We start from the raw sequence: 23287 nt of genomic DNA on the forward strand, positions 1-23287 counted from the left end.
TTAAACAGGATTTTTGAGGTGAAACATCAGCACAGGAAGGTGGAAAACCAGATCAAAATGGCCAAAATGGTTCTGATGAATGAGCTAAACAAACAGGCCAATGGGCTGATAGAGGAGCTGGAGGTAATGGTTCACCTGAACGGGTTCTGGGCTCGCCTGGTTAGAAACCAGGCACATGCAAAACTGGTTCCAGGATTTAATGTGCCATTCCAGTAGCTCTTGGCTGATCCCTGTTCTTTAGATCCCTGTTCTAGTCTTTGGGAGGATGACTTCTCCAGGGCTGGAAAATTAGTGCTAGCTCCCATCAGTGCTGTGGCTCTAAGCTCAGCTGTTGTCCTGGACCGTGCAGTTTCATCGCTTTGGAAGAGTTGCACGTCCAAGTGATATAAATAAACATTCATTCATTTCCCCAGTCCTAAAATATGTCTATCCACCTTTTCTCTTGCCTTCATCCCTCTGTCCTGCTGTCTTCCTTGTAGGGCTGCCGTCCAGTTTGTTTCCATGGGCATTCATACTGTTGCACAAAGGCCGCCAGACTTGCCAAAAGAATGGACTGCAGTCCAGGAGCAGGAGCAGGGACTCACTTGTTCTCTCTTTCTTCATACCCAGGGCATTACAAACGAGAGAAAGCGGAAACTGGAGCAGCAGTTACAGAGTATCATGGTTCTCAACCGGCAGTTCGAACATGTGCAGAATTTCATCAACTGGGCTGTCTGCAGCAAAACCAGCATCCCCTTTCTTTTCAGCAAAGAGCTGGTAAGAAGAATTCCCCATCCTAACTCACAGCCTTAGAGTTCATAAGTGAATGTCATCTTTTACAAAAGCCCACAGTGCAAAGGACCCATGAGCTGAAAAGACAAACTCTGTAGTTCTTGTCTTAGGTCATAGTTTTTCAGACGATTATTCTGGGCACAACCAGGGGTGTGTTGTGCATCCCACAGAAGGTTGTTTGTGTTTAAGTAGGGGATGAAGAGGAAAGCAGGAGCTGTAGAGAGGAGTTAAAGTGATGGGCATCTGGGGAAGCTAATGCCCAGGAGGAGCAAGCAATTGAAAGAAATGGAAAGTTTTGATATTTGGATATGTGGAATTCTAAAGGGAAAAATCCACTCTCTGGTTTTAATAGAAGAGCCAGGGTGTCAGAAGAAAAGCCGTGGCTGGAGACAGAGCTGTGGCATCACTGCAGTTCAAGTGGTACCACCTTGAAAGAGCGAATGAAGGATGAAGAGAAGAACAATTTGAGAACCCAGGGAAACACCATTGTTTTCAGTTGAGATAGTGGGAGGGAATGTGTGAAGGGGAGTGGAGCCATGATCCATGATCAGAAATCGAAACAGAAGGAGGAGCATTGTGCAGAAGCCAGCAGAAAATCCCCCAAGATTTTAAGTGGGGGATGCTATTGTTGCCACATAGGTGAGAGAGGACGAGTAATGACGTGAAGTCTGGAAATCTAGAGATCAGGAGACTATCCCTGGGGATCTCTTGAAAGAAATCCTAGAAAGGTAGAAGGCTCAGACACTTGACTCAAGCAACTAAGGGTGGGGATTGAGAAGAAGAGGCAGAAACGAGAAGAAGGAAAACAAAGAAGTAGTTTGGAAATCAAAAACTGGAACTGAGGGATAATATTTTGGGGGTGAGATGAGGACTGAGCCCAAAGCCTCACATATATTAAAAACATGCACTTCACCACTGAGCTACATTGATGACCTTTAAAAAATTTTTAAATAATAGAAAACATTAGCACACACTTATTTTGAAGAAGAGTTATAGAGGACACAGACTTGTACATTTGAGAACTGAAAGCGATAAGAATGTAGAGGTTCCATAGGTGGTAAAAAATGGGCACTGGTGGAGGGATGAGTACTTGACCATTGTATGCCTGAAACGCAAGCACGAAAGTTTGTAAGTCTGCAACTATACCTCACAGTGATTCATTAATAAAAAATTACTGTCCACACTGTCACTGTCCTCCCGTTGTTCATTGATTTGCTCTAGCAGGCCCAGTAACGTCTCCATTGTGAGACTTCTTGTTACTGTGTTTGGCATATTGAATACTCTCAGTAGCTTGCCAGGCTCTCGAAGAGGGGAGGAGGAATCGAACCTGGCTTGGCCAGGCTGGCTGTGCGCAAGGCCAATGCCCTACCCGCTGTGCTATCTGGAGCGATAGCACAGAGGTAGGGCATTTGCCTTGCAAGCGGCCAACATAGCCGACCCGAGTTCAATACCTCCGCCCCTCTCGGAGAGCCCGGCAAGCTACTGAGAGTATCTCGCCTGCACGGCAATAAAAAATAAAAAAAAAAAAAAAGGAAAAAATGTAGAGGTTTCAAAAGGTTTCAAAAATAAAAAGACAGGGAGAGGGTATCAGTGTGGTGTAACGGGAGGAAGAGGATGTAAAATAAAATACTAAGGTGCTTATGGGAGGGGACCAGGGATTAAAGAGTCACGTGCAGAAGCCCCTCAAGAGAGAGGGTTGACACTTAGGCTATGAAGTTCAAAGAAATGACCTTAGTCCTCTTGTCAGATTGTTTTTCAGATGCAGCGATTGTTAGAGACAAATTGTAACACAGATCCTGGCTCCCCCTGGAGTATCAGATTCACCTGGGAACCGAACTTTTGGACCAAGCAGCTGGCTTCCCTCGGTGAGCTAGGACCCACATGGGGGTGGGGCTTTTGAACTGCTGAGTGAATACAGAGCATCTGTTCCACCTACTGGATTGGTTGACATGCCCGAGAAGGTTCTCTCTCAGACTGCAGGTGTCATGGAATCATTCACAACCCTCCCTCTGCGCCCCCCCCCCCCGACTTTATCCCTTTTGGTGGGGAGTGGGGTTGTGAGGGGATAATGAGCAATCTGAAGAGCCATGACAATGAGTTTCACATTCTGCATGAAATGTCCCGTCACCTCATTTCACTGCTGGAGAGGAGACAAGAGAGGCCCTGGTCTCCAGAATGCTGCAGGTGAACCTGTGTTTCTGAGCTCATGCAAGGGTATGCTTGGACATGCTTGCCTATGTCCCCTGTCTGAGGTAACTCAGGAGTTGGAGAGTGGAGAGAAAGTCTTATACAGCCCTTGGAGTTTATATGTACACAGATAATCCACAATTTGGTGCATTTCTGTTTCCTATTGCATTATTTTGCTGGCCTTTTGTCTTCAAAATGCAGAATGCGGTCAACTTGAAGCAGTGTCTATGTTGGTGACCCGATGTCATTAAAACTCATGGCCAGTTTCTGCCTCCACCTAGGATATGTATCTTATTGAATGCTTTTTTTTTTAAACTTGATAGAATGGTGAATAGCTTTAGGTCTATTTTCTGTCTCCCACTCCCCTCTCATTTAATTCAGGAGAGCTAGGGTGGGCCTCTGCTCTGGGTCAGACCCCATGCTGGGTATTCAGGGACCAAGGGTGAGTAAAACACACCTCCTGCCCTCCGGGAGCTTCATTTTCTTCTAAGGCAGCCTCATCAAAACGGTGAGCTGTGGGCTGGAGAGATAGTACAGTGGGTTAAATGCTCACCTTGCACATATCCAACCTGGATTTAATTCGCAGCACTCTTGAGTCTACCAAGAGTGATCCATGAGCACAGAGCCAGGAGTAAACCCTGAGCCCAGCTAGGTGTGGCCCCAAACCCAAAACAGCCCAAAACAAACAAAAAATCTCCCGGTGAGCTACAGGAACCTAGGGGCTAGGAAACAGCTGCACTAGTGATCATCTCCTCCTGGATAAGGCCCGGAGACCTCCAAGCAGGGCTCGTGCTTGCCGCTGGCCTTCCCCACGTTTCTCTTACTTGCCCAACTCACAGTTCCCAAGACTTTGTTTGAAGACTGCTTATTTTCCTGGGATGTTTCTTCTTTGGTTCATTGCCTCTCCCCATTGTCCCCAGAGTTCAGCTTTCTTTTTCGTCCTGAGTTTCTCTTAGGCTCTGTTTAAGGGTGGGGGGAGGGGAGAGTTGAAGCGATACCACAGCCGGTAGGGCATTTGCCTTGCACGCAGCCGACCCAGGTTTGATTCCCAGCATCTCATATGATCCCCCTACCACCGCCAGGAGTAATTCCTGAGGGCATGATCCAGGAGTAACTTCTGTGCATCACCGGGTGTGACCCAAAAAACAAACAAACAAACAAACAAACAAGCAATGGGGGCCCAGGGGATTACATAATGGTTCATATGGAATCAGAACACACTTTCTGGTTAGGATCCCTGATGTCTTAATGATCCTAAGTCCCTGGAATATGTCCCTAGGAGGATTCAGTGTGAGACAACTGAGTTTTGGAGACTAGGGGTCGGATTTCTTGCACCTGCATCCTGCATGGATTTGTTGATTGATGATCTTGGGTCCCAAGAGCAGGAGGCTGAGCAACTACAGATTCCCTTAGGAAACGCTCTCTCTTCTGAATTTCCAGGCTGTATAACCACTGAAGGTGGCCAACTGTCCCGGGCTGAAACTCCTGCTTATGGCGCCCTCCAGGGACCATCATCATTCTATCAAAGCCACCAGTCCTCTGTGACCCAGCAAGAGACTCTTAGCCACCCCTCACACAAGTTCCAGTCGTCAGTGCTGTGCTCCTCTTCTGTCTGCTGTTCCCACTGCTCCCCAGTCTCGCCCTCCCTCAAAGGCCCGATGCCCCCACCCAGCATGCACCCCACCCACGGCTTCCGGCAACCCTCCGAGATGGTGCCCCCACACATGGGACCACTGCAGTGCTCCAGCCTGATACCCAGGGAGAAGGAGCTGGTCTGCAATCCTCACCCGCCCAAGCTGCTGCAGCCCTGGCTGGAAACCCCGCCCACCGTGGAGCCAGAGAGCACCCCCCAGAGACTGGGGCAGCCCCTGAGTTCCCAACCGGTGTGCATCGTGCCCCCGCAGGACGTGCAGCAAGGAGCCCACGCCCCGCCCCCCGTGCAGGCCCCGTCCATCCAGGTGCAGTTCGGCCACCACCAGAAGCTGAAGCTCAGTCACTTTCAGCAGCAGCCACCGCAGCCGCCGCCGCCCCCACCCCCTCTGCCGCCACCACCCCAGCAGCAGCCCCCCCAAACTCTACCTCCGTCTCAGCACCTGGCCTCCGGCCAGCATGAGAGCCCCCCTGGACCTGCCTGCTCCCAGAACGTGGACTTAATGCACCACAAGTTTGAACTGGAGGAGATGCAGAAGGACTTGGAGCTGCTCCTTCAGGCCCAGCAGCCCAGCCTGCAGCTGAGCCAGACCAAGTCCCCTCAGCATCTGCAGCAGACCATCGTGGGCCAGATCAACTACATTGTGAGGCAGCCAGCCCCTGTCCAGTCCCAGAGCCAGGAGGACACCGTGCAGGTGAGCCTCAGGCTGGCTTGGGACACCTTCTCCTGTTCTAGGGTCACTCAGGGAACAGGGGCGCAGACAGGCATCGCAGGAGCGCACAGCTTCTTCCTTTTGATTGGTCTTGAGATGAACCCTGGACCCCTCTTGGGCCCGTAGTTGGAAAGCTTCAGAGCACATCATGTCTGAGCCCCAACTTGTATCCAGGTTCAGTGCTCTCCAGAGTGACCCACCTTTGTCCTTTTTGGGGTGATAAAGGGCATTCTCCATGAATGGAGCTTTCTTTTTTCCTCTGTGTTAATGTATTTATTAATTAATTATTATTATTATTAGAGAAACACCATGAGGTACAGTTGTAGACTTACAAACTTTCATGCTTGGGTTTCAGTTATACAATGATCGAGTACCCATCCCTCTACCAGTGCCCATTCTCCACCACCAGTGATCCCAGTAGTCCTCCCACTTCCCCTCCCATCTTCCCACCCTGCCCCGCCTTTGTGGCAGGGCATTCCATTTTGGAATGGAGCTTTCTGAGCTGGGCTAGACTCCTTCCTGGACCATGGAGGATGGGAGTCTATCACTGACCTTTGTAACCTCTCCACTTACCCTGCTGAATCTTGTGAACCCCAAATAGGAAGAAGTGGGGGCGGGTATTTAGAAGGGCAGTCAGTGCTAGTGGGCAGCATCTTGTAATACTACATCTATAAGCTTGAATGCAGCTTATTTCAAGCCTGTAAGTTAGGTCTATTGTGTACACACACATTTGTCCTCTCAACAGCATGCTAGAGAAGCATTATCATCAGTGCAAAGGGGCAAAAGGAAGGGATCAGAAGGTGCAAACAGTTTGCCTAGAGATCACAGAGCTGGGAGGTAGAGCCAAGACATGGATCGGGGTCACTGCTCTGACAGTCACAGAACAGTGTGGTTCTCTCCCTAAGCGGCTGATGGATTCTGCTCCTCTCTCTTATAGCCACAAGCAGCTGCAGTGTGTACCTCTGGGATCTTTGCTGCATTCCACATCTTCATTCTTAACACTTGCTATTCTTTTGTTCTAGATATTTCTGTTCCAGACCCTTCCCTTTCTCCCTTGACACCTTTCCTACAATGTCTTTAAATTTGTAATCACAGTTAGAGCCTCAAAGCAACTTGATAGAATTTATGCTTGATTACATAATGTGTGTGTATACAAAATACATGGCATCACATTTGTGCCTTTGTGCTGATAACTTCAGATCATGCTTCAACTGATGTTCGGTTCCTTTGAAGGGGATATAGAATAATCCCCATGATGGCAGAGAAGGGTGTAGGGTTCAGAAAGGACCACCAGCTAAATGTAAGTTAAAAATGATTATAAAGGTTAAATTGAACACAACAGAGGTTAGCTCAGAATTCTTTATTTCAATTTTATCCTGCCCGCATGGCAGAGCCTGGCAAGCTCCCCGTGGTGTATTCAATATGCCAAAAAACAGTAACAAGTCTTACAGTGGAGACATTACTGGTGCCCGCTCGAGCAAATTGATGAACAATGGCACTATAGTGCTACAGTGTAATTCTATCCCAGCACTCATATTAAGATGCTGTTTTAGGAAGAATTTAGCTAAAATTTATTTTTTTAAATTCTCACACAAATATTTAAAATCAGTTTATGATGAGAGAATGGTGACAGTGGTTAGTATATGGTGGGTCTTAGCTACTGCTCCTCTCTCCTGAAACCCACCCCAAGTCCTTATGTTTCTCTTTTAGGCTGCAGACGAGCACCCAGCATCTGAAGGCTCCAAGCCAGCTCTCCCTCTTGATAAGAATACTGCTGCTACCTTGCCCCAGGCCTCTGGGGAAGAAACACCTCACAGTGTCCCCCCACTGGACAGCACCATCCAGCACTCCTCTCCAAATGTGGTGAGAAAGGTACAGATGGAGCCCACTCTCCCCGATGACATGGGACCCACTGCCAGCCAAGACCCCAGAGATCTGGATGAGGATGATTGGGTGGGGGGAGGAGTGTCCCTGATCCAGCCCTGGATGTCACACAGTCCTGAGTCATGCATCCTGTCCTAACTCTCCAGAAGTGTGGGGCCTTCCTCACCCTCACCTCCACTCCCAACTACCCACTGAAAGTGGAACCCACTGGGCGGGCTTTTAAGGTGGAGGGGGGGAAGGGAAAAAAGCCTATCCATTGAAAATTTTGTCCTTGGTGCTTCCTTCACAAGTATCATCTGGATTAACCAGCTGTGAGATAGGTACCCCCCTTTCAGACCTAAGCAAATAGACATCCTGGGCTCTGTTGCTAGTAGGTGAGTTGGCCGAGCTTCATTTGGATGAAGGTCAGTCAGATTCCAAAACCTGATCTACTACTTCTCTGCAAAGATAGCACTGTCGTCCCGCTGTTCATCAATTTGCTTGAGTGGCACCAGTAACATCTCCATTGTGAGACTTGTTGTTACTGTTTTTGGCATATTGAGTACGCCACGGGGAGCTTGCGAGGCGCTGCCGCGTAGGTGGGATACTCTTGGTAGTTTGCCGAGCTCTCTGACAGGGATGGAAGAATCGACCCGGGTCAGCCACGTACAAAGCAGACACCCTACCTGCTGTGTTATAGTTCCAGACCTCTGCAAAGATTTGGGAGAAATATCTCATGTGGCCCCACAACCCAAAGTTGGTTGGCATTTGAATGTGAATCTGTGGCATTTATTGGGTGCGTGGTCTGCAAGGATGTCCTGCCCAGAGAGGGAGCCGAGCTTGTGGGGACATGGGTTTCTTGGAGATAAGCTATTGGAGGTCTTCTGTTTGCTCATATATGTTCCCTTTATGCTGGCAATAGAGGACCACGCCTCATCTGCCCTCCTTCCTTCTTGCCCTTCACCTCCATCCCTAACACTCTAATTAGTCGGAACCTGGCCCTTCCTCCCCTTGGCATTCTTGTGTCTCTTGGCTCTGTTCCACGTCTCTTTTTGCTGTTCCTCACAACAGCTATTTGGCAGTGTATACTTGAATCTCTGTTATCGAGTCTGTCCCCTCCAGGCCTGTCCCCTGAAACCTGTAGCAGCCTTGTGGCCTACAGCCCCAGCACCTGAAGTTGCTCTGTATGTATAGCCTGGCCCACATTTCCCCCTGAAGCACCATTGCCACATAAGCCACATATGTCATGTATGATCAAGCTTTCTACTCCTGTGGACTGTTACTATTCTGTTCACTGACACCCTACCTGCTGTGTGGTTGAAACTGATGTTAGATCACTTGCTCTTACTAATATTTGAGAAGGGGGTATTGAAAAATAAGAGTTGGCAAAAATAAAACGTGAACTTGGAAATGCCTGATGGTTATTGAGAATGGGCATTCTTGAAATAGGTGGTGTTTGGTTATGCCTGATCTGCCCAACTCTACAGGCTTGCTGCAGAGTACATTAGTGTGCTACAAATAGCTCTCGGGCTACTTTACAACCATCTAGGCATTTATTTTTTCAATATTCTTTATATATATTTTCTACTGTGTCATATTTTGCTAGGTGCTAGGCATATATTTATGAATAAAACAGTTTCACAGTGACGTTTCCACAATAGAAGGGGAAATAGTTAAAGAGGGATAACAATCAAGTGTTATAAATACTGTCACTGTGTTAGTTAGTGGGGATACCTAACCTCAGGGAAGGAAGTAGTGTTATTCACAGAAGACTTCCTTACCAGACAGGATTTTGAACTACATGTTGAAGGAGGGGAATTTAGACTGGTAAAGGGAGGAGGGGCTGGAATAACAGTCATTTGTGAATGGCAGGTAGGAAGGTCTGGAAGGGAGAAACCTTGGGGCACTTGGATTTCAGATCTTTTGGAGTTGTTTGGACATGGGAAATAGTGGGAAATATTGGGAAATGGGCATGATGGGAGGCATGGCAGTTATACTCTGAGGTAGAAATTTGAAGTCTCGAGTTTTTTGAGTCGTGATTGTAAGATCTCTAGGAGGGGAGGAATGTAGTTTAGGTTAATTATTAGAAAGGAGACCAAAGTGGTACAAACTGAAACCAGTAATATGGGAATAAAAAGGAAGCAAGGACTTGAAGAGATTCTGGATTTCCACTGAGTTTCTGGATGTGGAGTCTGGTTCAACATGCAAAGGGAGGAAAATCCCAAGTCTAGACACTGAGGTTTGTTTTGACCCTTGATATTGTCATTCTTTGAGCTAGAGAATAGGAAGACATACAGCTTGGGGGGTGAGGAGTGTTAAGTTTTGAGTGGATGTGAATCTACTGTGACGTTACATTGAAGATAGGTGCCAGTAGTTCGAATGGAAACATGAGAAATTGCCAGCGCTCAAATCAGTGGAGGCAGGGCAGAATATACTGCTGCATGTATGATAAGTCTTGAGTTTGTTCCCATACCCAGTGAGCTGCCTCTCAGCATGGAGTTTGTGCTATAGAGGAGGTGTTCTACTGGGTACCCAAACAGCACAGAACAGTTCCCTTTGTGTGGCAGGTTAGTAGTAAGGCTAGTGGAGGCCTTAACTCCTCATTTGACTATACCTGACCCTATCTACTGGCTCAGGCAGAGATTTGGAGGACAGGTGATTTATATTTCAGCTATTATAGCATGGATTTCCAGAAGAGCCATAAGGTTGCCATCCTAGCACAGAAGAACCTTTGGTTCAACTTGACCAAGAGAGGTACTGGTTCTACACAAAGCTACTGAAATAAGGAAGCATTTGTTGAAGGCATTTGCTAATTTGAATTGCTGGAACTGAGCATGGTGGAAGGTTTAATACCAAAGAATGCTATCATTAATAATACCTTGTACAGCGTTTTCCTATGTTTTACCATAGAATTTTACCATAGAATTTCATTTTATCTCTTTGTTTACCCTAGAAAAACTATGAGGAGGCCATTTTCTTATTCCCCTTTGAAAGATGTGGAAACTGAGACAAAGAGAGGTTAAGTGACACACCTGAGTCATACGGCTGACTACTGGCAATGTTGGGGCTAGAGCCCAGATTCCCAACTCAAGCCTGTGTTCAGAGATGAGGTTACATGGCCTCTATTTGGTCACTGTGGTGTGTGTGGGAAGGGGGACTCTTATTTGACCCCTTCCTCACTTGCCACATTTCCCTGTCTTTATAACCTTTGAAATGACCCGAGGCCTTGCTGGGGAGAGGCCTGGGAGACCCAGCTTAGCTTGTTTTTAATCTTTATTGGTTCTCCTGCCCACTTGCCAGCCTGAGCTGGCCTGTGGTGCCTGAAGAATCAGAAGTCCTTCGGATGCTCCCAGGTTAGAGGACTATGCCCCCTGGCATTTGGTGCACTGTGTCCTGCACGGTCTGGTTCTTGCTCTGAGTTCCTCACTGACACGAGCATCGCAAGGAGGACCTTTGTTAGAACGTTGCAGCAGAGCACAAGCACAGAGGCACTGGCATTGACTTGAGTTGGTGGTGAAAACAAATGGCTGCTGGAAGTGATATGTGGAAATTCTAGGATGAGCTTGCCATCTCAGGAGCTGCTTACTTCAACACCTTCCCTTGCCCAGCAGGATGTTAACTGTTGACATCTGTCTGCACTAAGCTTCCTAATCTTGATTCAGTCACTCTGAAGCACCGTGGTGACAGCTGCACAACAGAAACCCTGAGTGGAATGAAAAGGCGTTTTGATGTCTTCATTTCATGCTTTGGAACTTATCGAATGCTAACGACTACACTTCTCCCTAAAGCTCTCACGGAGTCAAGACCGTAGGCATACGGAGAGCCCTCTCTGAGTCCAAATCTGCCTGTTCTGGTGGCCCTGGACCTTCAACAGATGGCGTGACTTGAGAGGAATCTGGGAGGCATTTCAGTCTAAGATGCTAAAACAGCAGACTTTTACTGTGGGCCAGATAATTAAGAGTGTTGACCAAAAGTGAAGGAAAATAAATGTTTATTTGCAATTATAGCTCTTTGATGCATGAGCTCTTAGTATGCTCTCACAACACAGTGAAATTTCTGTTGACCAGTGAAAGAGGAAATTGAAGTGCAGAAATAGGAAATGCTTTTCTTATACTCATTCTCTACCCCTTGCCTACATGAGGAAAATGTTAGGCATCCCTTCTTCACACTTTCCAAAGCCTCTCCTATGGATTAGATCATGAATCTCAACCTCTGCAACAGTAATTTGCTCAGAGTCTGGCCCTGACCACAGTGATCACAGCTTTTGCAGAATAGCCCCATGTCCTGAAGAGGCTTTCTTCAGGCACATCCTGGCCAGTGTGTGCAGAATCTTAAGGATAACTGCCTTGTCCTACTCAGGAATCAAGTCAAACACCCTAGGCCTACTTCTTTGAATTTACTTCCTCAAATATAGAAAATTTTCTTGGTTCAGGCCTGATCACAACCACAAACCAAGCCTTTGTTGAGATCTCCCAGTCCAACAGAACACAGACACTTGCTTCTCAGCCTTGTATTTCCTTATACTGTTGCGACCAATATGCCTCGAGGTTGATTCTTCTGAGTCTCCAAGATTTGAGTACTGAAGTATTCATTCAGTATGGGTTTCACTTGAGATTTATGGAAATTCACTTATTCCTCTCCCTTATACCTTGGCTTTCTCTCCTATAAATACGACTCTGGGATCCTCTTTGCTTTTTCTGTCTTCACTGGATCATGAGGGCACTGAGTACTCTTTAGTTCTTCTCTCTACACTACCCACAAATATCTTTCCATATGCCTCTTCCGTGAGCATACACAACATAGTGAATACAGGAATAGCCTCAATTCATATCAGAGTTTTTCACTGAGGTGGTGAACTACTCTCTGTTAATAAGAGCAATAACTTCACTTTTTAAAATCATTTTGTGGGGACCGAAGAGATGGTACAGGGAGTAGGACTTTGCCTTACATGCAACCAACCCAGGTTCAGTTTCTGGTTCTGTATATGGGCCCCTGAGCACCTCCAGTTATGACCAACTCCCAAAATCAATTTGTGAAATCACTTGCTTGAGAAGTTAGTATCTTCTTCAACAAACTGACTCAACGGTATCAAGACCAACTTCTAAACTATTCTACCTAACAGGAAGCTGTTGAAGCACTCAAATATTCCAGGACTTAATCCACTAATCTGTTTACCTCTACATTAGTCTCCTTATCTGTTTCTTTCAGCCAAAATGAAAGCCTTCATTATATTTTCAGGACAACTTTTAAGATATAGCTTCTTTCTCCAATTGCACACTATGTGGTAGTCAACTCTGACAACTTTAACTACTGAAATAAATTGAAAGAGTGCACAGCCAGAGCTTCAGAGCAGCCACCAAACAAACGTATCACACAGTACTTTCAGTACTTTGTTTTTTAATCAACAAATTTATTGTCCCCATGGCAAACCCTGCATTCTTGTCATGGGTATTTTTTCCCTAAATGATCAATATCATCTCTAAACATATTCAAAGCACATTTTTCATTATTTAGTGGCTTGTAAGTGCACACTCAGGTATCTAGTAAGTATTTTTGATCTAGTAAGAAGCTTAGTTACAGTTTTCTTTGGGAATTTTTAATTTTCCTTCATTATATCAGTAAAATTAGAAGCAGCTGGGTGGGGACAGCTATAATTGCAGCTACTAGGAAGGAAAATGGCAAGATACATCACCTGAAAAGTGCCATAGTATAAGGTTATTCAGCGAAAGGACAAGCTCAATTCAGCATTCTTCCAAGTTTCTTAAAGCACCATTAAACAGCGCACTCAGCAGTCAAGGTCCATCGAAGTTCCTTTCAGCACAAGAACTGGTTTCACTAGGTTCTCTGTTTTCTGTTTAATAAGAAAGGGTTATGTGTAAAGTGTTATAGAATTCACCCATTCAGAATATTTTCAAGCCAATCACATTTTGTTATTGAAAGAGGTTTGCTTTCAAATATCTGGAAAATGATTTTCTGTGGAACGCCACCCTACCTGCACTACTTTATCCCCAGCAACATCTTGCTGTAAGAACCTGAAATTTATATTAAACTCAGGGTATGTGCACTAAGTGTCTGCTTATTGATTTCTTAACAGAAAATCTTTAAGTCTGGGCTCAGATTCCTAATCTTGGGTGTTTATAAGCTTGGGAAACCTGGGGAATCTCACTCTATGTCTCAGTTTCCCCTTCCTGTTGAATAAGAGCAAAAGAGACAGCAATGTTTTCTCTGGATTTGGACAGCAATTATTGTGGCAGTCATTACGGAAACATGTTGGAGTCCATAAAAAATACCTGGGCAATAAAGATAGGGAAAATTGGTGGGGGGGGGGGGAAGCAAGTAATAGAGCAGAGGGCATGCAGCAGACAGGCTGGAAGGGGAGGGGTGACTATGGGAGAGGAGTTTTCTTAATTTGTCCATGGCTCAGTCTGTACACCTTCCTCCCCTCGATCATAATAACACTCATTTCCTGATAGTAAATAAGTAATCAGAACAGGGGAGTCAGCATCCTGCAAATGTGATCTTTGCCTCTAAGCTGGATAGTTCTGTCTTTGGGAATTTAATCTTGTCCCTGTCTCATACATCTTCCAGGCCATTATTATTTGGAATGGTCTCAGATGGACTTTGGTGCTCTCAATGCTTGGCAATAAGGATCTTCCTGGGATCCATCTGTGACATCCATAGAGGAGTTGATCAGCATTAAAGTCACAGGTTAAATAGGGGGAAGGTGAAAGAGTACAACTCTAAGGATTAGACTGTCACATGTTATAAAAAGGAAATGCCATATCATTAGTTTTTTTTCTGCTTTGTTTTTTGGGCCACACCTGGCAGTGCTCAGGGCTTACTCCTGGCTTTGTGCTCAGAGATTACTTCTGGTGGGCTGGGGGGACCATATACGGTGCTAGAGATAAAACCTGAGTTAGCTGCATGCAAAGCAAGTGCCCTGCCCACTATACCATCTCTTCAACCTGGTTAATTTTATACATAGATGAGGAAGTATAGAACGTTCAAAAGTTGTGGTAGTGCCTAACCAAGATAAATAAGCAGAATAAAAAAATGTAGGCCAGAGCATTATACATATATAAAATTTTATTATATATAAATTTATTATGTGTGTATACACATATAAATATATATATTTTTGTTACACCCAGCAGCTGTGCCCAAGGCTCACTTCTGGCTCTGTTTAGGGGTCACTCCTGGAGGTATTCAGGGAACTACTATGGGCTGAGGGCTAACTGAATTGGCTGCCAACCTACCTCTTGTACTCCCTCTCCAGTCCCCAGGGCATGTTTGAGTGTCTTTCCTAGAAAGGAAAGTCCCTTAAACTTGTCTCTATCCCTACTTATCCAATTTGGTTGAACAGTCCTCTTCATCCTCTTCTCCTCTTTTCTTATTCAAGGACCTAGATTATAAGGCAAATTTAAACATTTTTATTGAAGACAGTGAACTATAAAAAGCTGACTTTACTTTGAAGAGTTAGTTAAAGGGTATTTAGTTAATCTGCTTTTAACATTAAGATTTAAGGACACACTATATTGGAGCTGGAGAGATAGTATGGTGATTGATTGCCTTGATTGTTTTGTATATGGCTGACCTTGGTTTGATCCCCAGTACCACATATGAACCCTTCTGGAGTGATCACTGGGCACAGAGCTAGGATTGATCACTGGGCACAGAGCTAGGAGTAATTCCTGAGCACAGCTGGTGTAACCCAAAAGCCAAAACAAAACATAACATAGAAGCTTTACTAAAATTTACATATGTTAAGCAAATACAAAGGAAAGGGCTAGAGGGATGGAAAGGAGATAAATAAATATATATATATGTAAAATTGGAATTGGGGAAGAGAAAGAAGTGTAAGAAAAATGAGAACGTGGCTCAGTGGTAGAGCACTTGTCTTGTATGTGGGTTTGATTCTTGACACTACATGATCCCCTGAGCACTACTTGGAACAATCCGAGCACTGAGTCAGGAGTAGCCCCCAATTGCCTCTGGGTGTGTCTCCCTCTCCCCTCACGGTCACGGTCATGGTCACGGTCACGGTCACGGTCCTCCCATTGTTCATCAATTTGCTCGAGCGGGCCCAGTAACATCTCCTTCGTGAGACTTGTTGTTACTGTGTTTGGCATATCGAATACATCACGGGTAGCTTGCCAGGCTCTGCCGTGTGCGCGAGATACTCTCAGTAGCTTGCTGGGCCCAGCTGCTCTGCTTTTGACACCCTCCAAGTGACCGAAAGGAGAAAGCAAAGCCGACGGATGGAGAGCAGGCAGAGGGAGCCCCGTCTTGAGCTGTGCCGGGGTGGTGGGGGTCCCCCGTGCGGGCGGTGGGGGTCCCCCGTGCGGGAGCCCGGGACGTGGGGCTTGGGTAACTGGCAGGCTTCAGGGAGGAGCGGGATTTGGCTCAGATCAGGTCGTTGTCATGTCTGGACCCTCGGCTGTCCAGGCGGGGGTTGCCATCCCTCTCCCCTAAAAAATATAAAAAGAGAAAGAGCAGGTTTAGAAGGACACAATTTGAAGAACGGAGTATGGGTGAGTTAAGGAAAGGACAATAGCAGACAGGGAAGTATTAAGAGTGGGGCTTTGCCAGTGATCTGAATTCAAATCTACAAAAACTCCCACAACAAATATCACAGTGATGAACTATTGAAGGGATCCCCTTAAGATCAGGAATGAGCTAGGATGGGTACTGTACTTATGCACCCAACCTTCTTTGGGAGGTCAGTGAGAGAAAAACATAGGGAAGGAAGGGGAGAAATAAAACTTATTGGTCACAGAAGGCATGGTCTGTGTGCAAAGACAGTTTTTTGGTTTGTTTTTTGTTTTTTGCAAGGACAATCTTAAAGTGATTTTTAACAACATCTCTGGATACAAGGTCAATCTATGAAATCAGTTGGTATTTCCATATGTGAACTCTAATAAAGAGAATTGCAGGTTGAAAAAATTACGTTTTCAACAACATAAAAATTTTTCCAATGCCTTTTTGAGCCTCATTCTTCTCAAGTGAAAATTAGAGATACAACAATAGCATAAATAATAATAGCAGCCCTAGCAGCAACAGACATTGTTCTAAATGTTTACATGAATTATTTCCTCCAACCTTCACAGCTTGTATTTGTTTTTTGGATTAAGTGAGGAAGTATATGTAAAAACATTAAAAAGTGCCTTTAAAGTTCTCAATACATTTTAGCAATATAAAAAAAGATGATTATTTTAGAGTCAGTCAGACTCACTTGTAAGTAGAAGAACTAAACAGCTATTCATTTGGCTTAATATCTGTACAATAGTCACCCAGTGCTTAAATTTTAATTTTACATATGTCATTTTATTTTACATATTTTATTAATATTATTTTTTTTAATGGAGGGCACACTCTGCATTGCTCAGGGATCACTCCTGGTGGTGCTTGGGAGATCATATGTGGTGCTGGGAATTCAACTCTGGTTGGTATATGAAAGGCCTTACCCTTGTACTGTATCTCCGGACCCCACATTGTTTTGATTTTTTAAAAAAAACTCACGAATTTATTTATTCAGTCAGGCTACATGCTGTGTCTAGGGATATAGTAGATAACCAAACAGACAAAATCCATACCCTAATGGGGTTTGTAACTTTGTAGAGAAAGCAAACATTAATCAACTACTCTCAGAGATTGTGCTATGAGAATAAAGTACAAGGAATTAAGAAGGTATAATGGGAGACATGGAGGTCTAGAGGGAAAAAATCACCAGTAAATGAAGTTCAGGAGATCATAAAGAATGCACAGAAGTAAGTCTCTATGTGGAGGCAGCAAATACACCGAAGGGGAGAACTTGACCTGTTTCGAAAACAGAAGAAAGGTGTGTGGCCGGGGCTCTGAGGACGGGAAGAGGGTGGCTTTAAGGCCATCAGGTTTGGGGAGATTTGTGAAGCATTTCCTTAGTTATTATAAGGACAATTGTACGATTTGATGTGGCCGACTCGGGTTTGACCCCCTGCATCCCATATGGTCCCCTAGCAGGAGTAATTCCTCAGTACAAAGCCAGGTGTGGCCCCCAAACAAACAGAAGATGATACAGATTTATAAATATTTACTCCTGTCTCACCTTTGACTCTCAATGGTGACAACCTGTTACATTCTTTTAATTTGTTTTAAAGACAGGGTTATCAAAGATATAAATTCTTAAAAGTTACTTGTAGTGCCTGTCTCCTCTCCATAGTCTCCCCTCCTTTATATCTGTCTCTCCAATATGAAAAGTTGGATGGATTCAGGGCAGAAAGCGGTGTTGCCTTCAACTTCTTAGCCACCTTTTAAGTCCTTTCTTCTGCCGCCAAGCAGTTAGATGCGAGAAAAAGATCCTTTCCCTCTTCCCCATCCTTTTTTGGATGTCCTCATGATTACCATGGGGTGGTGGTATTCCCACATCAGGTCCCGGTGCTCCCACACTTGACTGTGGTGCTTCCCGCATGTTTCAGTCCTTTCATCGTGGAGCTCCAGCTAGAAATCACTTAGAGTGCTGGGAACTCAGATCATGCTCTGCACATGCAGGTGGCACCAGAAATCCAATTCATGCCTCACACTTCCGTGACATGTTTGAATCACTGAAATGTCTCCCAGCCCCAGAAAAGGATTCTTGTGGTTGGGTCATTATTGCCTCCTCCAGTGACTGTCCAGACAGGGGGACATCTAAGATTTGACTGTTCTTGATGCTTTCTGCTGGTTTAGGATGTCCTTGTGTAGTAGGACTAGGAAAGACCTTCACAGCTCTTGATTTAAATCTTCCTCTCTTGCTGCTGGGGGCTGACATGGGTCTTCACAGGCCTTTGAGAAGCTCCTGGGCCTTGGTATTGACTCAAAGAAGGCCCGAGGCAGGTCAGAACTTTACCCTGCTGATCTCCCCCCATATTTTATTGGCACAGTCACTGCCAGTGGATCTTGGCTTGGTACTGGGGGCCTGGCGGTTCAGTGCTTACCAGAGCTTGGAGTGACTCCCAGAAGTGGTGGATGTTCATGCAGTGCTGGGAACTGAACTCACAGCCTCTACCACTCCCTGGCCTTCAACCCCAATATCTAATATGTCATAAACTAAGAACATGTGTGAAGGGGAAACATTAATAATGGCTTAGCCAAAAGAGGACATGAACTAGGAGAGCCAGTGTTTGGTACAGGGATGTGACTAGTGGCGGTGGTGACCCAGGTAGACTCTTCCACTTTCTCTGTTTCCTGCTCACACTTGCCCTCAGCCATGCCTGCCTCTCTGTCATAGCCGGTTAGCTTCCGTGATGGGGGGATGGGAACAAGATTTCCTGGGGCTGTCGATTTTTTCTGCGGCTCCTATTCCAGAGCCAAATGGAACATGGGAATTCTTCCTACTAGGCCAGTTCTCCCCTCTCCTCTGCCTTGCCGTGGCTCTGGCTAATGTGCCCTGCTCTTGCCTTTGCTCCAGCAGCACTCCACCTCAGTGAGCATCATGGGCTTTTCCAACACGCTGGAGATGGAGCTGTCATCCAACAGGCTTACGAGGACCTTAGAGCCACAGATCCAGAGTGTGAGCAGCCTGACAACCGGTGCCCCCCAGGCAGTACCAGGCCTGCTGGGTGGCCCCCCACCAACTGTGTCCAGCCTGGCGAGCAACCAAAGCCAGACCCTGCCCAGTCTGACAGCCAACCACCTGCAGACCGTGCCCAGCCTCATGCGTGGTGCTCCCCAGCACATGCCCAACCCCATGAATGAGTCCTCCCTGCCCATCCCAAGCCTGGCAAGTGATCGCTCTCAGGCTGGGCCTAACATGATGTCTGCTCCTGCTGAGTCTGGGGCGAGTCTGGCAGCTTGTACTCATCAAGGCTTGCCTCCACCTTCTGATACACAGTCAGAAACTGGATCCAGCTGCAGTTCGAGCTCTGGCCGATGTACTGGCAACCTGTGCCCTCTGGATGGGGCTGACCCCTCCCTGGGGACTGCGCTGTGTAAGGTAAGTCCTGGGAATCCTATTCACCGTCCTCTCTTCATCACTGATGCCTAGCCTGGCCTTGGTTTAATAGCTCTGTGAATCACGTGACAAAGTGTCTGATTTATTTGATTCTTGTTGACCTTTTAAAAGATTGAAAGTGAGGATTCCACCCGCTTCACTGACTCTCTGGGACAAGGCCTCGTGGCCCCTGGTCTGGATGCCTCCAAAGACTTGATTATTCCCTCAGAGCCAGAGGAGCCAATTAATCTCTCTGTGAAAAAATCTCCACTGGTTCCAGTGGTCAGCACATCCATGGCTTTGCAACAGTTCCAGAACCCAAAAGGTAAGACTTGAGTCAGTGGCCTGCCTTTCACACTGGCCCTCAGCAGAGATTCCCTGCGCTTCCATTGAGACAGAGGCCACACATAGGCTCTAATTCCAAGCAGCTCAGTTTCAATTTCTCTCATCTCGGTTTCTCCTCCTCTCCAGAGCTGATCTATTGACACCAGTCATGCTTCCCTCACTATGGGTATGACTGAACCAGGCATGACCAGGGCCTGACCTCTGACATTCCCATGTACAGATATGTGGATTATAGGTAGGGGGAAACAGGAAGAACTCCGTCTAGGAGAGTGAACCTTGGCAAAATATTTTAGGGAAAACAGCATTCTTGACTGTGAAGTAGTTAGTTCTAGTAAGCCAACTCTTTTTGTGTATGCTTCTGGCAAGATCCCTAACCTTCCTGAGCTGAATTCTTTCTTTGTAAGTGGGGCTGGTCATCACTGCCTCCGAGACTACAGGGGTACCTAATTGCAGTGAAATTACTGGTGACTTACTCTCGCTTTGGGGATTCTCCTTGCACCTGGCAGGAACAGACATCTCTGTTGTGCCTATGGTAGGGGACGTTTGCTCCTTTGGAGATGGGCCCTGATCCTCTTCTCAGTGTCCACACTGATTCTCACTAGGACTAAGCGAGGGTTCCTCTCTTAGGAAGGTGAAGGTTAAGGTGAAGACATGCTGGAAGTTGAAGACTTGTTGGGAAACTAGAAAGCTGCTGAGTGTGTCTACGGAAACTTTTCAGTTCAGGATGTGATGTGTTTAGTTTGTAGTGATTGTGCTGTCCCCTCTATGGGCACACCATGGAGATTACAACACAGGTAGCAATTGGGGACATGTGTGTGACTGAATGTAAGAGGAGCAAATGGCTGCAGGTATAGGTGTCAAAGTGTGTGGCTCTACGTCTATGTCACAGGTATTTATCTTTTTCCTTAGAGTATGACAGTGTTGACCAAGGAACCCTGGAGCTGAATACCAAGGAGAACCAGAGAATCAGGTAACAGACTCCTGGTCTGCACCCCACCCCACTCTTGCTCCATGCCCTGGGTGGTTGGCACAGGAAGTAGCATCCCAGGTGACTGGACTCAAAGCAGAGATTTCACCTGACCTCCAGCTGGGTGTGTGTGGTTGGAGTCTGGGCTGACTGTGGAGGGAGATGCAGACCTGTGATCTGCTGCAGGGCATGTGCCCCTCCTCACCTGTCACTCTCTCTGTGTGTCAGGGATGCTCCGAGACCTGGGCTCTTGTTCTTTATAAACATTTTTTAAAGATTAAAAATTATTTTACACTTTTAAAATGAAGATGCTATGATTTACAAAGTTGATCATACTAAAGTTTTAGGTATGCGATATTCCAATACCAACCCCACCACCACTAGTGTCAACTTCCCTCTACCAATGTCCTCAGGTTTCCTCCCACCTCCAAGCTTGCCTCCTTGACAGGCACTTTTTCTTTTCCCTTTTTACACCGTGATTTACAAAGTTGTTTATAATGGAGTTGTTTAAGGCATACAGTGTTCCAACACGCATCACCAATATCCCCTTCCCACCTTCCATCAATTTTCCCCCAGCCTGTCCCCTTGACAGGCACATAACGAATTTATTTTATATTATTTGGTTCAATGAAACTTAAAAGGAATGGCAAACAGAATTATCAGAAAATAAATCAATAAGAGTTAATTTGTAATGATTAACTGCTATATATTTTAACCTTTCTTAATTTAGTAGAGGAAGACCATATGCACCTTTAGTGAGTGCCATACTCATACTGTCTTTTTTTTGTGGGGGAGGGTCATGCCCAGTGATGCTCAGGGGTTCCTCCTGGCTCTGTACTCAGTAATTACTCTTGCTGGTGCTCGGGGGATAGGATGCCGGGTATTGAACCAGTTTGGCCATGTGCAAGGCCCTACTCTGTACTATCACTCCGGCCCTCCTGTCCTTTTAAAGGAGCTCTTTTAATGCTTATTGTAAAACTGGTTTCTAGACTATGAATTGCCCAAGCTGTTAGCATGTCCATAAAGCTCTGTATAGCTCCTTCAAATCTGAATGATAATTTAGCGGTATAGAGTATTCCTGGTGAAGTATTCATTTTGTTGAGTTTTTTGTACTATATCCTTCCATATTCTTCTGGCTCTTAGAGTCTCATTTGATAGATCTGCTATACATATCCTGGGCTTTCCTTTGTATGTAAGTTCCTTTTTTGACCTTGCTGCTTTCAATATTATCTTTACCTTTGGATTTTGCCATTTTGAGTATAATGTGTCTTGACGTTTTTCTAATTGGTTATATTTTCACTGGGACTCTTTTGGCCTTTTGAATCTCGGTGCCTATAATCCTCAATTCTGGAAAGTTCTTATTGATGATTTCTTTAACTATTGTTTCTTTATAATATTTGCCTTCCTGTTCTTCAGGGACTCTGATGACTCTTTATTGTTCCTTTTGAGCTTTCCCATAATTCTCTAGTATGCTATCTATTTCTTTTCAGGCTATTTTCCACTTTCTGCTCTTTGCTAGTGGTTTCCTCCTCATCTTGGAGCTTCTTAATCTTTTGCTCAGCCTCTGTTATTCAGCTGTCGGAGCTTCTATTGACTTTTTAAATATCACCTAACATGTTCTTCATTTCTCTAATTTCTGACTGTAGTAGTTTTTTATTTCCAGTCTCATACTGTCTTTTCCTTTGCTGATTATCTGCACTGTCATTTCTTTGGACTCATTAAACACATTTCTTTGGACTTATTAAACATACTTAGCTTCACTGTATCACTGTCATCCTGTTGTTCATCGATTTCCTCGAGCAGGCACCAGTAACGTCTCCTTTGTCCTAGCCCTGAGATTTTAGAAAGTGCCACATTCGAGGCTCTTTCAGGATCAGGAGACTGAGACCCATCATTGTTACTGGTTTTTGGCATATTGAATATGCCACAGGGAGTTTTCCAGACTCTGCCATGCGGCCAGGATACTTTTGGTAGCCTGCCAGGTTCTCCAGAGTAAGAACTAGGTAATAAGATGTCCGGGAGCAGGGTTTTGTAGTCTCTGGGTCTTGGCCGTTGATGGGATTACACGACCCCGGAGCATTTGGTGGGTGTAATGCCTACATACTGGAAGATGGGGGATCTGGGTGGATGAGGCCCAGTCCTGATCCGAGCAGGCTTGGAGATCTAAGCCCTGGGTCCTGCACACCAGGGTTCCTCTGCCGGTTCATTCATGCGTGAGGCTCGTCCGAACATGTGGAGAGTGGTGGTCTTAAGCATGGCTGTGGCTGGAACCGGAGGTCTTCAGCTGCCGGGGCTCTGCTCAGGTCAGGGAGGGAAACTCAACCCGCCCTCCTCCAAGGGGCCCCAGTGAGGACAGCCAGGCGTGAAGGCAGGAAACTCTATGCTGTGTCACTAAAGACACTGAAGGTTTACTGGTGTTGTTAACATCTTCAGTGATTTTGTTTTTGCTTGGTGTGCTTGGTGTGCTTCTACATGTCTTCCCATTGGTTTTTTAGAGTTTTTGCTCTGTTGGGGGTGAGTCTTTGTAGTTAACCTCCACTGGAAGATGCTGAGGGATTAAGCTGGAAGTTACTTTTTGTTTTCTCTGCCTGATCTCACAGAATCACAGGAAGAATAACTGTGAATAGCATTTGTTGAGTAGATCTGTTGTGTGGCCACGGACTTCAGAAACTGTGGTGTGGGCACTTAAGTCAGATGTGGAAGTTGCTAGGACCCACCCTGTAGGGAAGGGCTCTGCCTGCCATTTGGAATAGGCCTGGTGATTATCAGCTGGAGGCCAGTCTCACCTCTGGTAGACGTTTCTCATGCTTAATTTCTCAAGTGCAAGGAGGTCACAAGAGAAAG

At 45.7% G+C, this 23287-nt stretch overlaps 1 protein-coding gene across 1 annotated transcript in view; it reads left to right on the plus strand.

The window, feature by feature from the left end:
* The window catches only part of TRIM66 (tripartite motif containing 66), a 40600-nt gene that overhangs the window by 11953 nt on the left and 5360 nt on the right, over positions 1-23287 (plus strand). Inside the window, exons 7-14 of the mRNA XM_056115915.1 lie at positions 9-123; positions 610-756; positions 2519-2636; positions 4399-5303; positions 7032-7193; positions 18613-19134; positions 19264-19456; positions 20386-20446. Coding sequence (XP_055971890.1) covers positions 9-123; positions 610-756; positions 2519-2636; positions 4399-5303; positions 7032-7193; positions 18613-19134; positions 19264-19456; positions 20386-20446 — 2223 coding nt within the window. The remainder of the gene's footprint in view (positions 1-8; positions 124-609; positions 757-2518; positions 2637-4398; positions 5304-7031; positions 7194-18612; positions 19135-19263; positions 19457-20385; positions 20447-23287) is intronic.

This window comes from Sorex fumeus, unplaced genomic scaffold (assembly GCF_029834395.1).
Source record: "Sorex fumeus unplaced genomic scaffold, SorFum_2.1 ptg000030l, whole genome shotgun sequence".
Taxonomy (NCBI): Eukaryota; Metazoa; Chordata; class Mammalia; order Eulipotyphla; family Soricidae; genus Sorex; species Sorex fumeus.